The sequence below is a fragment of the Cololabis saira genome, chromosome 23 (assembly GCF_033807715.1).
Source record: "Cololabis saira isolate AMF1-May2022 chromosome 23, fColSai1.1, whole genome shotgun sequence".
NCBI classification, from domain to species: domain Eukaryota; kingdom Metazoa; phylum Chordata; class Actinopteri; order Beloniformes; family Belonidae; genus Cololabis; species Cololabis saira.
Window position 1 is genome coordinate 8,578,934 of NC_084609.1, and position 15,770 is coordinate 8,594,703.

Here is a 15,770-nt window from a genome sequence, read left to right on the forward strand (position 1 = left end):
TTATTATTATTATTATTATTATTATTATTATTATTATTATTATTATTATTATTATTATATATGTGTGTGCCAGACAGCGGGGAGGACTCGGGCTTCACCTCCAGGTAGGGGTTGGGAATGGGGAATTAAAAGTTGCGTTCCGTATTGAACCAATACGGACATATATTATGTTCTTATTTATTGATGTCATAATATACAGGTGAAGGTCAGAAAATGTAAATACATAGCAAAACGTCATTCGTAGTAAATTTAACTAAAGGTGAAACAAATATAATATTTCCCACTACATTCAAAGTGAGATATTTCAAGCCTTTATTTGTTATGAATTTGGTGATTATGGCTCACAGTTTATGAAAACCCCAAATAGAAAATAAATTAGAGAATATATTATGAAATCAATAAACAATTCCATCATCAAAATTATAACAAATAAAAGTTTAAGATATCTTGCTTTGCATGTAATAAGACTAGGTAATATATTAGTTTCACCTTTTAAGTTGAATTATTGAAATAAATTAACTTTTACACCATATTCTAGTTGAATTATTGAAATAAATTAACTTTTACACCATATTCTAGTTGAATTATTGAAATAAATTAACTTTTACACCATATTCTAGTTGAATTATTGAAATAGATTAACCTTTACACCATATTCTTCACCTGTAGCTATATTATACATCTTGGCTGATGTGGACATACATAGCATAGGAGACTATTTCAGTTGCTAGTATGGTTGTCTGTCTCTACAGTCATGCAAGTTCAATGCTATTAAAGCACTTTAAACTTTAAATCAAAGCATTTTGTTTTTTCATATAAAATAAACACATTTCTATGCAGTTTAGAAATTTTGGGGCTTTTTTTTGGATCCTGCATTGCTGAAATCGGGGCGTCCCTTATTTCTATTTCTGAAAGGTGGCAACCCTACACACACATTAAGACCTGCCCGGGTCCCCGAGGGTCCGGTTACCGTCCACGGCCATCCGCTCCCGGAGCTCCTGCTGCAGCCGGCTCTGGCGGTCCTCCAGCTCCAGCTCGCGGGCGCTGAAACACAGACACACGGTCAGGTTCTGACCCGCCACACTGAAAAAGATTAATCTAAAGCGCATGTAAATACAACATATTTAAATCTGTGATATTAACAATTAAAAATGAAGTTTGTTGCTTTACATGAATACATCTAGTTTTGAACTTAATCTGCATTTGTTAAAGAAACAAGACATTGTGCATTTCTTTCCTTAACAAGCAGTATTTCTGTAATCCCAGGCAATCTTTTCATTTACACACAAACAACAAGCAATGATCTTGTTGTATTTACTTTTCCTTTAACAATTTTAATCTATTGGGCAGATTGACCAACGTTTAAATGAAACATGCTTTATTTGTTTGAGTAGAACACCACAGTAAAACATACATTTGCTTGATCTACTTAAAAAAATTAAGGCAACTTTTTCGCATGAGATTAATTAAGTCAATTTAATTTTGATAAATAAAGTAAACTTAACATAATTAAGTTGACTGTACTTGCAAAATGTATTATTTACATACAAAAAATTAAGTAGTTTATACAAAGACTAGTATTTCTTGATCTATATAATAATCTTATGCAAAAAGTTGACATATTTTTTTTTAAGTAGATCAAGCACAATATTTGTATCAGTGCAGGTTCTGACCCGCCAGGTTCTGACCCGCCCACTGCAGAGAGCCCGGAATACTCACAAGATCATGAGCTCGGACTCGTACCGGACCAGAGAGTTCTTCTGCTGGACCAGCTGGAACCACTGCTGCATCAGCGCCGGGTTGTCCAGGCGACCCAGTCCTGCAGAGACAGACGGTTAACGGCCGGGTGGAGCCGGTTCTGACCGGTTCTGGGGGGCCGTCCCGCTAACTCACCTCCCAGGTGGAGCTCCACGTCAGGGCTGTCGCCGGAGTCGTCCCAGTAGTCTGGTGGAAACAGAGCTCAGGTGAGTCCAGGTGTTGGTTCAAGTGTTGGGTCAGGTGTTGGGTCAGGTGTTGTTTCAAGTGTTGGGTCAGGTGTTGTTTCAAGTGTTGGGTCAGGTGTTGGGTCAGGTGTTGGGGGCGTGTCCTACCTGCCTCCCCCCTCAGAGCCTTCTCCACCAGAACCCCCTGCTCCTCCAGCTGCCGCTGCTTCTCCTCCACCTGCTGCAGCTGCCTCTGGATCATCTGACAGACAGACGGGGGACGTCAGGGCCGGTCTCTTTTTATTTTAACTATTTTTATAGCTAAATTAATTTTAATTTAATTTGTTTTCTGCGTCATAATTTTTGCGTTTTGTTCAGCGAGCTGCTTTAACAGGTGAGTTTCCAAATAAAGTTTATATTCTCTTTAAGATGCAGTGGGGTGTTTATTTACCGCGCAAAGCAGCAAAAGTGATAAATGCTAACCAGTTAATCTAGCCGCCAATCAAACTCCCAGCGGTCCAAATCGGACATAAATCCTTATTTATTATTGAAAAAAGAGAAAGCGAGATCTTTAAAAAACAAGATTCAAGACTAAATTGATGAAATGTTGTGTTTCTGTGAAAGGAATCAGTTTATGGAACAATCTGAACAAAGAAACCAAATCAAACATTACATTCAAAAGAATAATTAAAGCCAGTATGTTAAGGAAATATAAGGAAATATGTTAGTTACGTTTTATTGACATCCCCACTGTCATGAAAGGTATAAACATTGTTTGTTGTTGAATGGTATTAACTGAATTATAACTTGGGAACTAAAAAGGAATGTGACTGTCTGTGTTGGCCGGCAGCTATTTTATTCTAGTTTTTTATTTATCTATTTTGTTGTTGTTTTTTTAATTTTGTTTTAATTTACGTTCTTTGTTAATTGATTATTTGGGAAAAATGGGCAGATTAAATAAGATTCTTCTTCTTTCTGCTCCCTTTCATTCACAATTTAGGAACGTTTGTGTTTATATTAAATTGTTTGTTGTTTTATTTTTTCAATGAATGAAATAAAGAATAAATAAATAAATAAATGTGGTACAGAAACATGTAGCTCCTGTTTCCCAGGATGTCAAAAATCTGCACCGCTGGAATTATTCTGTTTCCAGGAACTTTCGTCAGTGTAACCATGGAGACCAAAACTGCTCCTGTAGCAGACTGTAAAGATGTTTGTTTCTGATGTCCGAATCCAAACCCTAGTGGTCTGTAGAGGACCTGCAGGTCTGGATCTGGACCCTAGTGGTCTGTAGAGGACCTGCAGGTCTGGATCTGGACCCTAGTGGTCTGTAGAGGACCTGCAGGTCTGGATCTGGACCCTAGTGGTCTGTAGAGGACCTGCAGGTCTGGATCTGGACTCACCTGGGCCTTGTGCAGCCTCTTCAGCTGCTCGTGCTTGGCCTGCCTCCGAGCCGCCCGCTGGACCCGCCGGGTGATTCTGGCGTCCAGGTCCCGGTCCGGGTCCAGGTCCGGGTCCTGGTCCTCCGGTCCTGTCTGGAACATGCTGTCCCTCGTGCTCAGGCTGGACGGCTCCCGCGGCGCCACCAGAACGCCCACGACCTCGGTGGAGGACACGGACCGTCCCCCGGAGACCCGGACCCCGTCCCTCAGCCGCTGCCTCTGGAACCGCAGGGTGGAGTCGTTAGTGGACCACCGGGAGTTTAGTTTAGTGCTCAGGCTGCTCAGGTGGACAATTTTCACCTGTTTCAAGTAAATTTTCACTTGAAATAAGTAGAAAAAAATCTGCCAGTGGGACAAGATTTATCTTCTCATTACAAGCAAAAAAATCTTGTTCCCCTGGCAGATTTTTCTACTTATTTTAAGTGAAAATCTACTTGAAACAGGTGAAAATTGTCAAATAAGTTATTTTCTTGTTTTAAGTGTAATGAGATTTTTTGACAAAAAATGAGACATTTTAACTAGAAATAAGACAAATATTCTTGTATGACACCTACCCTTTTCACAAGAAAAAAGAAAGGGAAAAAAAGTTAGCTTTTATAAAGTAGTGCATTTAGGATTTAGAGAATGAAACAAAATACATAAATAAATCCATATGAGAAGTTGCCCGAGTATAAACTACATAACTGTACACAAACATACAGCATATTCCACATGTCATTACTAAATATTATTCCATACAGTATATATATAAGCACACGTACATACACATACACATACGTACACATATACATACATACATACATACACACACACACACGCATACTGTATATGTATATGTATATGTGTGTGTGCGTGCGTGCGTGAATGCGTGCATATATATATATATATATATATATATATATATACATACATACATACATACATACACATATATACATACACATGTCCATAGGTACATGCCTATAGTGTATTATATCTTTGTTTTATATGTATTAATCATTTTGTATTTATAGGTGCTTTTGTTTGTACCTTGATGCCGTAGGAACGCTTGAACGCCAGCGCGTGAGGGACATACGCCTGCTGGGAGACACCAGGAGGACATCAGGAATCAGAGAGACAACAAACACTGAAGAAAACGACAAAATGCAGCTCGAGATTGTACTTCAACATTAATCTTGACATTTTGACTTTTTTCTCGAAATTTCAACTTTTTTCTCAACATTTCGACCTTTTTCTTGAAGTGCATAATGAAAAAATAAATCTCCCCCCAGTTATAACTAATATAGAAATATGCAGCATATGTTGCTTACATTCTAAGGCTTATACAAGACTTTTCATTTTTTGCGGCTCCAGACATATTTGTTTATTGTGTTTTTGGTCCAATATGGCTCTTTCAACATTTTGGGTTGCCGACCCCTGATCTAGTCCAGCAAAGAGTTGGTGCTACCTTGGAACCGGGTTTTTTGGCCCGGAGCCAGTTCTTTGTTGGTGGAAACAGAAAACCTGGTTCCAAAATTAAGCACTGGCCCAGAACCAGAACCAGCCCTGGAACCGGTTTGGTGGAAAAGGGGCAAATGATTGATAGGTCTCAGACCGTCCTGGGTCAGTATTCTTACCTTGTACTAAATCTCCCGGGAAGACTGACATCTGTCTTGAATGTTAATAATCTTTCTAACTGAGGAACAACCGCTGCTCTAAGACCACTGCTTATGTCGTTCCCTCTTGGCATTGCATGAACACACACCTGACCAGACCAGCAAACACCTGCTTCATAGAGGTCTACACACGTGCCGATGATCGGGTCATTAAGGTCCAAAGGACTAAGGGGGTACTTAGTGTTGCCCTCAAGATTTTTTTATATTCGATTTTATTTTTTGTTTTTGAAGAAAATAACACGATGAAAACATACGGTATATGTTGATGTTCCGGGATGGAGTTCACATCGTATATGATTCACTATGATCAGAGGATTTTTAACATGTTTTTGACAATAAAACAGGATAAGATGATGTTTGCTCGTCTCTGAACGTAACTGGTGCCGGTTTGTCGAATTTTTTTTATATTTCATTTGACTCATCCAATCAAACTACTTTATCTATATTGATAAAGGTCGTCAAGTTCAATGGCTTGTTGTTATTTGGGGTGGCCCTGCTCCTACCTCCTGGTCTTCCTCTTCCTCCTCCTCCTCCACGGTGACCTTCTGGATCTCCGACACGAGTCCCAGCAGATCCAGCTTCAGCTGCAAACACCGAGGGAAGTCGGAGTCAGACGAAACAATGCAAGGCAAGTTTATTTGTATAGCACAATTCAACACAAGGTAATTCAAAGTGCTTTGCATCGACATTAAAAGCGGCAAGACACAATTAAACAGTAAATAACAAATAAAATTAAAGCTCCAAGCAGCAAAGAACGGGCCCTCAGCGTGCAATTTTCACCATTAAAAGTCAAGGACTCAAAACTAAGTCCGATGACACCACCCACGAGTCTTTATGTCAAACCATTCAAAAGTTATAGCAGAAAGTAGGAACTATCACATATCGACCAATCAGATGAAGGGGGGGCACGCTTTTTGGCGTCTATCGTCACCACGGTAACGCTTTTGACTGAAAAGTAATGCGTGTCGTCGCAGGATCGAGACGCACATTTTGATGTATAACACACCTGGGTGCACGTTACGGTTCGGGCCGTATTAACTGACAAAGGAATGGCATAAATTGCGCCAAAATTACACGATTAATTCAAAATGGCCGACATCCTGTTGGGTTTCGGCCATGGCGCCAAGAGACTTTTCTTTAAGTTGCGACATGATACAGGTGTGTACCGATTTTCGTTCATGTACGTCAAACCGTATTGTGGGGCTTGAGGCACAAAGTTTTCTAGGGGGCGCTGTTGAGCCATTAGGCCACGCGCATTAATGTAAACCATTAAATATCAAATTTTTCGCCAGGCCTGGCTTGCCTGTAAAATGTGGTGACTTTTGGGGCACGTTTAGGGGGGCAACAAGGCCCTCATTTCGTCGGAAAAAGAAAAAAAAGAAGAAAAAAAATGAGAAGGAGAACATTTCCTACAGATACAATAAGTGCAAAGGCACTAATGAAATAAAATGATAAGAAAAGAGGTAAAATAATAAAAAGTTTAAAAAGTTATTAAAAAATAAGGGCAGTAGAGTCCAGCAGGTAAAGCAGCACCGCACTGACACAAACGGACCGGAACCAGCCGGTTCTTACGTTGTTCCTGGGGTCCAGCGAGCATCTCTGCAGCAGAGTGGTGGAGTCCAGGTCAGACTCCTCCCCTGTCAGACAGGAACATGGTTATGACATCATCAGGTGGCCCCGCCCCGACCCGCCCTGACCCACTTCCTGGACCCGCCCTCACCTGCCGTTCTCCTCTTCGTCTTCATCTTCGTCTCCGCAGGTAAAGTCCTGATCTTCTTCTTCTGCTCCTTCTTGTTTCCGGGGAACACGGCCTTCCACAGGGCCCTGGCTCCGCCTCCACCCAGGTCCACCTGTCCAGGGGGCGGAGCCTCGCGCAGCCCCTTCAGGTGGAGCAGCAGAGCCCCGCCCCCGGCCTGCAGATGGGGGGGCAGCAGGCGGGGGGGGAGACTACGAGCCCCTCGGTTCCTCTTCCTTCTGTTCTTTACACCTGCTGACGGATCCGCCTCCTCCTCCTCCTCCTCCTGGTCACCTGACACGAGTGGGGGGGGAAATTTATATTTCAATATATTGTTGCACTCTCTGTCGCAATAAATAATCGATAAACTGACGGCAAATATCGATATTTTATTACAACACACATAATGGATTTACGGGGTTGTCACCGCACTGTTGTTCATGCACTTTAATTTGTCCAGCTGTTCAGTGTTTACATTTACAGGACTAGGAGGCAGTGAGGCACTATACAAAATTAAGTTGCTTACTGACTTTTCAGTATTAGAAACAAAGCAGTGCACTGTCCTGGTTTATATAAAACATGTTATTAATGTACATGCATTAATTTGTCCAGCTGTACAGTGTTTACATTTACAAGCCTAGGAGGCAGTGAGGCTCAATACAAATGCACTTTCTTTGTACATGTTTTTGGCATTGAATAAATGCATAACTACTAGTGTTGTCCCGATCATGGCATTTTCAAAACATCGGTATCGGCCAAAAAAGTATCGGGACATACCTAGTTATTAATGTTTTTAATATATATTAAATTGTTTTGTATATCGTTGCATTTAACGGCGGCCGGCGTCACTTCCGGCCAGCGTGGCCGGAAGTGACGAAGTAAGCGAAACTAACATGTTTGAATTGTGAAATGTTATATCTGTTCATGTTCATTAAGCTGCTGCTATTCATTTCATGCCATTCAGAATGTTGCACTAAGGTTAAGCCAAAAGTATTTTAATTTTCTTGTGTTTGTGAGTTTGACTGGATGTCATTCAACTACCTCTTTTGAAGTTAAATTTATTTATTTTTGTTATTGCACTATTCTGCACTTTCTGTTTTAGTTTACAATTTCATGTTTTTACATCAAGCTTTGTTGAAATACATTTCCATGTTGTTCTCCAATGGACAATAAAAGAAACTTGGGATAATTTGAGTTTTAGTTTTTTTTTTAAATTCATTGCCAAAATGTATCTGATCGGGAAAAAGTATCGGAAATGTAGTGATCGGCAGCTAAAAAAATCCTGATCGGGACAACCCTACTTTTTATGGGTATTTTTTTCTTTTTCAGTCACATATATCGCGATATATTGTTGATGAAATGTCTTACAATATATCGAATATCGTGGATATCATGTATCGTGATATTTTCGTTATCGTGGGCCACATATTGCTACTGTATTGAATCGGGAGTTACCCGTATCGTCTCTTACCTGACACCTTCTGTGGGAGTTCGGGGGTGATGTCATCAAACAAGCCCCGCCCTCTACCTGCAGCTTCGGCAGCGGGCGTTTCCGCGACGACGACGGGCGACAGCGGTTCCCCGGCGAGCTCCAGCTCGAGGGCGGAGCCGGGCGGGGTGATGAAGGAGGCGGTGGAGGGCGTGGCCGCGGTGGGCGGAGTCACAGAGCCGCGGTGCAGGGAGGCGGAGTCAGACTCCACAGGTGTGTCGGAGACGGGAGGACAAGACTCCTCCTCTCCTGACGGAGGGAAGAAGAGAACAAACATTAACGTTTGATATCTGATCATTTATGTAAATAAATAAATAAATACATAAATACTAAATAAATACATTTAAATAAAAGAGGGATGAAAACAAGATGTGAGATGTAAATAACAAGAAACTCTGATCCTGATCGGCTGGGAGTCAACAACCGCCTGTAGAGTCCAGGATGAAAACAAACGCACTCTAGTACAGAAATTAGTATTCTGGTATAAATACTAGTATAGATACTAATATAGATTCTAGTATAATTACTAGTATAGATACAATTATAAATACTAGTATTCATCCATCCATCCATGCATCATACTAGTATCTATACTAGTATAAATAATAGTGTTTATACTAGCATCAATACTAGTATAGATGCTAGTGTAAATACTAATATTCATCCATCCACCCATCCATCTATGCATCATACTAGTGTAAGTACTAGTATAGATATTAGTATTTATACTAGTATAAACACTAGTACAAATAATAGTATCTATACTAGTATAAATACTAGTATCCATCCATGCATCCATCCACATATGCATCATACTAGTATAACTAGTATAAATACAAATAATAGTATAAATACTATTATTTATACTAGTATCTATACTAGTATAAATAATAGTACTTATACTAGTATCTATACTAATAAAGATAGATACTAGTACAAATATTAGTATCCATCCATGCATCATACTAGTATCTACACTAGTATCGATGCTAGTATAGATACTGGTATAAATACTATTATAGATACTAATATAAATAGTAGTATCCATCCATGCATCCATCTATCCATACATTATAATGCATCATACTAGTATCTATACTAGTATAAATACTAGTATCCATACTAGTATAGATACTAGTATCTATACTAGTATCTATACTAATACAGATACTAGTATCTATACTAGTATCTATACTAATACAGATACTAGTATCTATACTAATACACAGAGGTCAGTGAGAAGCCCCTCCCTCCTGAAACCCCCGGTGGTCAGTCCAGGAAGTGCAACTCCTCTCACTTCCTGGTTGGTTCCAACCCGGTTGGACGGCTCCAGAACCAGAACCAGAACCAGAACCCGTCGACGAGGCGTTCAGGAGCAGAGTTCCTTTGCTGTAAACTTTGTTAAAGTTTTCTAGTTTAATCAGGACCGGGTTGATGAGGTGAGAGGTCAGGTTTGGGTTAGAGGAGGGGGATGTGGAATGAAGAGGTGTTTATAGAGTATTTATCTCTCTGTTCTACCTGACTCCTCCCCCTCCTCCAGTGGGAGGAGCCTGGAGCGACGCTCCTCCTCCCAGGGGCGGTACTCCCCCTCTACCAGCAGGGGGAGACAACAGCACATCAGCAGGGGATTCAACCTACAGACCTCACACTCACACGACTGCAGCTCACCGTCACTGGACTCCGACTCCTCCTCGGCTTCGCTCTCCTCCTCATTTTCATCCTCCTCCTCTTCATCCCCCTCTTCATCCTCCTCTTCATCATCAGTCGGGAGGACCATAGCTCCCCTCGATGCAGCTGTGGCCTCAGCGGTGACATGCTGAGCAGCTCCCTCACCCTCCTCCTCTTCCTCCTCCTCCTCCTCCTCTTCTATCTCTTCCCAGACTTTTACAGACTCAGAGCTGAACAAAAGAAACAAAACATAAACAAAAGAGATGAGAGATCAACAAAACAACACTGGCATCCATCTATTCATCCATCCATCCATCCATCCATCTATTCATGGATGCATGCATGCATGCATCCATGCATCCATGCATCCATGCATCCATGCATCCATCCATCCACCCACCCACCCATCTATTCATGCATGCATGCATGCATGCATGCATGCATCCATCCATCCATCCATCCGTTTCAAGATTAAAAATCAGACTTAAACAAGTCTGATTTTTAAAAAACATAAAAAAACACCTTGTTTCTTCTCCTCGTCCTCCGTATTGTTGTGACTTTTTAATCATAAAACTTATTTTTTCATGAATCTAAATGTTCAAGAGTGAAGTTCATGTTTGTCTTCGGCAGGGGTGGCCAACCTGCGACTTGCGAGCCGGCTCTTTGTCCGGTGTCATGTTTGATAGGTGCAGTGAAAGACAGACACGTAGGAAGTGGGTGCAAAATATTCCGCGACTGGAATCAAACCTGCGTCACTGTACATGGGAAGGTGTACATAAGTTGCCTGCTCAACCCGTTGAACCATACGGGCACACGCTTGTGTTGAAAAAATCCACTCTCACAGCTGAGCGGCGTCTCCGGCCCGACGCAAAGTGATGTATTGCTTTTATAAAACACGGTTACCAATAATGGTTATTATGAAAGAGGAATACAAAATCTATTTTATGTAGTTTTTAATTAATCAAAAAAATAGCCCAATTGTGGAAAACAATAGTCCCATCTCTCCTGACGTTAGTTCTGCAAAAAAAGCTGAGCAAAAGACGACATGCGCAGCAGACATCTGGAGAGGTTGACCGACTGGAGAAGGAGAGAAGTGAGGCCAATCCAGTTAAACAGACCAGGTGGGCAGTGAGCTGCTTTGAAGACTGGTGCAAAGATAAAGGTGGACTTTCAGAAAGTGTCTAAAAAACAATTCAATGAGATTTTAAAGGGGACCTATTATGAAAAACAGGTTTTTTCTTGCTTTAACATATATAAAGTGGTCTCCCCTCAGCCTGCCAACTCAGAGAAGGAGGAAATCAACCAAATTCTGCAGTGTCTGTACAGCCGCCCGGATGAGCCGTCCAGTGTGATGTGGATCTACGAGCCGTTTAGATTCTGCTTCCTTACGTAACGAAAATGCGATTTACATCGGTTGGCCTCCGATGTGTGAAACCACGCCCACAACTAACTCCGCCGGCCGGAGCTTCCGCCATTTTTTCGTAGCGGTGTATCGCGTCATTCAGGCAGCCAATCAGCACAGAGCCTCATTATCATAGCCCCGCCCACTCAGAATCCCACATAGATAATGAGGTTAGAGAATGAGAAGATAAAGACATGGCTCAGAGGCTGAATTTCTAATTTATTTAGCAAAAACAATCAAAAGCTTGTTTTTAAGACATTCAAGGCCTGTTTAAAATAGGTATTAGATGCCATAATAGGTCCCCTTTAAAGCTGAATGAGTGTATACATGATCGCTGAATTATTCTATTCGGATTTAAAATCGGAATAAACCAGCCACTTACTTCGGAATTAAGTTTAATTCGGAATGGCCATTTTCATTTTTGTATTGAATTAGGTGTTTACATGGTAATTCTTACTAATTTTAATGTAAATGCACTGAGAGTAACCAATTGTGGCTCTTAGCCTCTGACTGGTTGGACCCTGGTCTTCAGGGTAAATCGTCTTGTGTTTGCGACTCACCTGCGTCGCGTCTCCGGCTCCCCGCTCAGGTTGTAGCGCGTCAGCGTCTCCTCGGAAACCTCCTCTGGCTCCGCCCACGGCCCCGCCCCCGGCCCCGCCTCCAGCTCGATCCTCTCCGGCGTCGCCGCCATCAGCGACGCAGCTGCAGACACGCCCACGCCGCCGCGCACACACACACACACACGCACAGATACACACACACTAGCCACAGTGGTCCACGGTGAGGAGCGCGCTCAGTGGGACGGAGGACGACAGGACAGGTGAGGCGCTCACCTGAGGACCGGCGGTGCCCAGCCGAGGACACGGACTCCGGGAGGGACGGGAGAGAGTTCAGGGACGCCTGGGGGACGAGAGGACACGTGAGAACCAGGACTAGGACCAGAACCAGAACCATCCATCAATCATCCATCCATCCATCCATCCATCCATCCATCCATCAATCATCCATCCATTTATCCACCAATCATCCATCCATCCATCCATCAATCATCCATCCATCCATCCACCAATCATCCATCAATCATCCATCCATCCATCCAATCATCCATCCATCATCCATCCATCCATCATCCATCCATCATCCATCCATCCATCCATCCATCCATCCATCCATCCATCCATCCATCCATGCATCCATCCATTATCCATCCATGCATCCATCCATCCATTATCCATCCATCCATTATCCATCCATGCATCCATCCATCCATTATCCATCCACGCATCCATCATCCATCCATCCATCATCCATCCATGCATCCATCCATCCATCCATCCATCCATGCATCCATCCATGCATCCATCCATCATCCATCCATCATCCATCCATGCATCCATCCATGCATCCATCCATGCATCCATCCATCATCCATCCATCATCCATCCATGCATCCATCCATCCATCCATCATCCATCCATCATCCATCCATGCATCCATCCATCCATGCATCCATCCATCCATCCATGCATCCATCCATCCATCCATCATCCAATCATCCATGCATCCATCCATCCATGCATCCATCCATGCATCCATCCATCCATGCATCCATCCATCCATCCATCCATCCATCCATCCATCCATCCATCCATTATCCATCCATCCATTATCCATGCATGTATCCACCCATCCACCCTATGCTCCCATCACCAATGCATCCATCCATGCATTATCCATCATCCATCCATCATCCATGCATCCATCCACCAATCATCCATCCATCTCTTACCGTTGATGTCTGATGGGATCCAGAGAGGAGGAGTCTCTTCCTCACCACCGCGGCGCCCCGTCCACAGTCGGGGTGCTGAGGACAGTAGAACCTCCCTGAAAGGACAGAAGACGGGTCAGGACCAGGACGTCTCCGGCAGCAGCATCCCGGCGCCGCCAGAACGGCGTCTGGCTCTTATAGCGGCTCCCGCCTCAGCTTCAAACCGGGCCATGTGACCTCTGTGCTCTGATTGGCTGCCGAGCTGCTCGGAGACACAATCAGGACTCTGTGCGGTGCAGATCAACGAGCTCGGGGACGCGCGGCGAGGCCCCGGGCGGGTCACATGACCACATCATGTGACTTATCAGATGAGAGTGCAAGTGACAAGGCGTGAAACTAGCGTGTGCAGGACCATCTGACGGGCCGTCGCCGGACCGCAGGTCACGCGGGTCATGCGGTTCCCCGCAGAGCCGCGCACCTGTCCGCAGGGCCGGGGCCCAGAACCAGAACCAGAGTTCAGTAGCTGACAGAACCGGATCACAGAACCAGGACGAACAAAACAGAACAAACTAACTCTGGTACAGATTCTGCAGGATTGCCACACACAGTAATTGGTCTGCTCATTCTGCCCCTCTTTTCTAACAACTCAATATTTTACCCATCTTTAAGTTATATACATATCAAACCTGCAATTTTATTTTCAAAGTATTGTTCCTGCCAGTTTCATTTTCTTTGACATGTAAAGATTTTTTTCAGTTCAACAGTGATATGCACCATTTTAATATAAGACGGGCTAATCATTTAAATCTCCTGAAGTTCCGTACTGGTTTGTGTCAATTCTCCATCAGATACAGGGGAGCCCAGTTATGGAACACCTTTACAGCAATAACTGGTACTATAACTGGTACTACTGTACTACTATAACAGTTATTCCAGTTATGGAACACCTATACAGCAATAACTGGTACTATAACTGGTACTACTGTACTACTATAACAGTTATTCCAGTTATGGAACATCTATACAGCAATCTCGTCTACCTCTACTTCATTCAATCATTTTAAACAGAAGCTCAGGACACATTTAATTGATCAGATTACCTAATGATATTTCTAGATTTGTTATTTTTTTCTTTAATCATGTAGATACCATGTATTCTGTTCATGCTGCTGTTTATTTGCTTTGTTTTTGTTTTTAGACTGCAATCATGTATTCTGCATATTTTAAATTTTTGTACAATCTTTTGCTGTATTTTACATAATAGAGGCCTCGTATAAGCCCCTTGGGCTTTTTGCCTCAGCCGAGCACATTACCAATCTCTTTTTACATTTGTATACTTGTTCTGTTTTTTTATACTGTGCTGAATAAATAAATCATATCAAATCAAAATCAAATAGTGGCATGAATCCCTCAGCCCCAGAACCAGAACCAGTCATTGTGGTCTGTTGCGTCTCTAAACCGCTACAGAACTTCTGCAGGAGACCAACAAGAAGTTCCTCTACTGACCACTAGGGTCCAGATCCAGATCTGTCCTCTACTGTCTCCAGATGCCGGGACAAGGACCAGAGGTCCTCGCCAGACCCGCCGCGCCTTCAGCCGGCCCGAATGGATCGGTTCCGTCTGTTACCGGGTCATCTGCTCCGCTCTCCGGGCTCCGGCCCCAGAATCAGCCGACAGAAACCCACATTATCTCCGGAGGATCGCCGGGGCCTCTGAGAAATGGGTCAAGATCTGAGTCCTGACCCAGCTGAACTCGGTGACTCCCGCTCGGACGTCGTCTCCTCAGCAGGACGACCCGAGTTCTTCAGGCGCTGAACCGGACCGGACCAGACCGGACCCGCAGCCCGGTCCTCCGGGCACGCCCGCCGATAGGGGGGGACAAACGGGTATGTTGTCCCAGGCCCGGGACAACATACCCGTTATATATATATATATGTATTTTTTTTTTAAATTCTCATTAAATTATGGAATCATTGTTCAAAATGTTTCAAAATATGCCTATTTGTGGAAAGAATATGTAGTATTTGAGTTACATAAAAGCTTGTTATTTGTTTTCTTCCTAATTGTCCTTGTGGTCAAGAACCCCCAACACAAAAATGGTTTGGCCGCTGATCAAAATTTGATGTTATCATTTACTTCAACCATTAGAATGGTCAAAATGTCCGGTCAGCACAAGTCTGGTGCTCAGAAAAGAAGAGAAAAGAGAAGAAGAGAAGAAAAAAATAGAGGCCTCAGAGATTCTCTACACAAATATTTTAAAAAGGGTGGTGATGGTGTAGCTGGAATTTATAAAGTCAGCGTAGACTTTATAACTTTTACCAACCTTGTAACTTAACCTAACTGGCTAGCTCTAATGTTAACGTCCATTAGCTTGTATAAAAACCTGAAGAGCAGAGGGAGAGGAGAGGAAGAGGGCGAAGGAGAGATCCGGGCACAAGGGGGCCCATCTTAGATTATTTTGTCCGGGGCCCAGGCAAGACTGTCAGCTGGCCTGCTCCGGGTCACGGGTCGGGGACCTCGAGCTCCTGGCGGTTTTTGCAGCGCACGGCGCCAGTTTCTGCAGATTCTGTGATTGTGTCAAACTCTGATGGATTCATGAGCCCCGTTGACCCCCGACCCGACCTGACCCGACCAAAACACGGCTATAAAATCATCATTCATGTTCATCCAGCAAACTCTTCGGTTCTGC

General features: G+C 43.1%; 1 protein-coding gene across 5 annotated transcripts in view; it reads right to left on the reverse strand.

The window, feature by feature from the left end:
* The window catches only part of LOC133424009 (protein-methionine sulfoxide oxidase mical3b-like), a 47,049-nt gene that overhangs the window by 3,166 nt on the left and 28,113 nt on the right, over positions 1-15,770 (reverse strand). For 3 of the 5 annotated variants that reach the window (XM_061714373.1, XM_061714372.1, XM_061714369.1), the window contains 15 exons: positions 13,103-13,197; positions 12,147-12,213; positions 11,874-12,015; positions 9,912-10,141; positions 9,762-9,833; positions 8,226-8,492; positions 6,740-7,048; positions 6,592-6,656; positions 5,523-5,603; positions 4,394-4,444; positions 3,326-3,583; positions 2,091-2,184; positions 1,894-1,944; positions 1,720-1,819; positions 971-1,044 (listed from right to left, as the gene is read on the reverse strand). In XM_061714373.1, the coding sequence (XP_061570357.1) occupies positions 971-1,044; positions 1,720-1,819; positions 1,894-1,944; positions 2,091-2,184; positions 3,326-3,583; positions 4,394-4,444; positions 5,523-5,603; positions 6,592-6,656; positions 6,740-7,048; positions 8,226-8,492; positions 9,762-9,833; positions 9,912-10,141; positions 11,874-12,015; positions 12,147-12,213; positions 13,103-13,197 (1,956 nt within the window). The remainder of the gene's footprint in view (positions 1-970; positions 1,045-1,719; positions 1,820-1,893; positions 1,945-2,090; positions 2,185-3,325; positions 3,584-4,393; positions 4,445-5,522; positions 5,604-6,591; positions 6,657-6,739; positions 7,049-8,225; positions 8,493-9,761; positions 9,834-9,911; positions 10,142-11,873; positions 12,016-12,146; positions 12,214-13,102; positions 13,198-15,770) is intronic. The other 2 variants (XM_061714370.1, XM_061714371.1) reach the window with 2 other exon arrangements.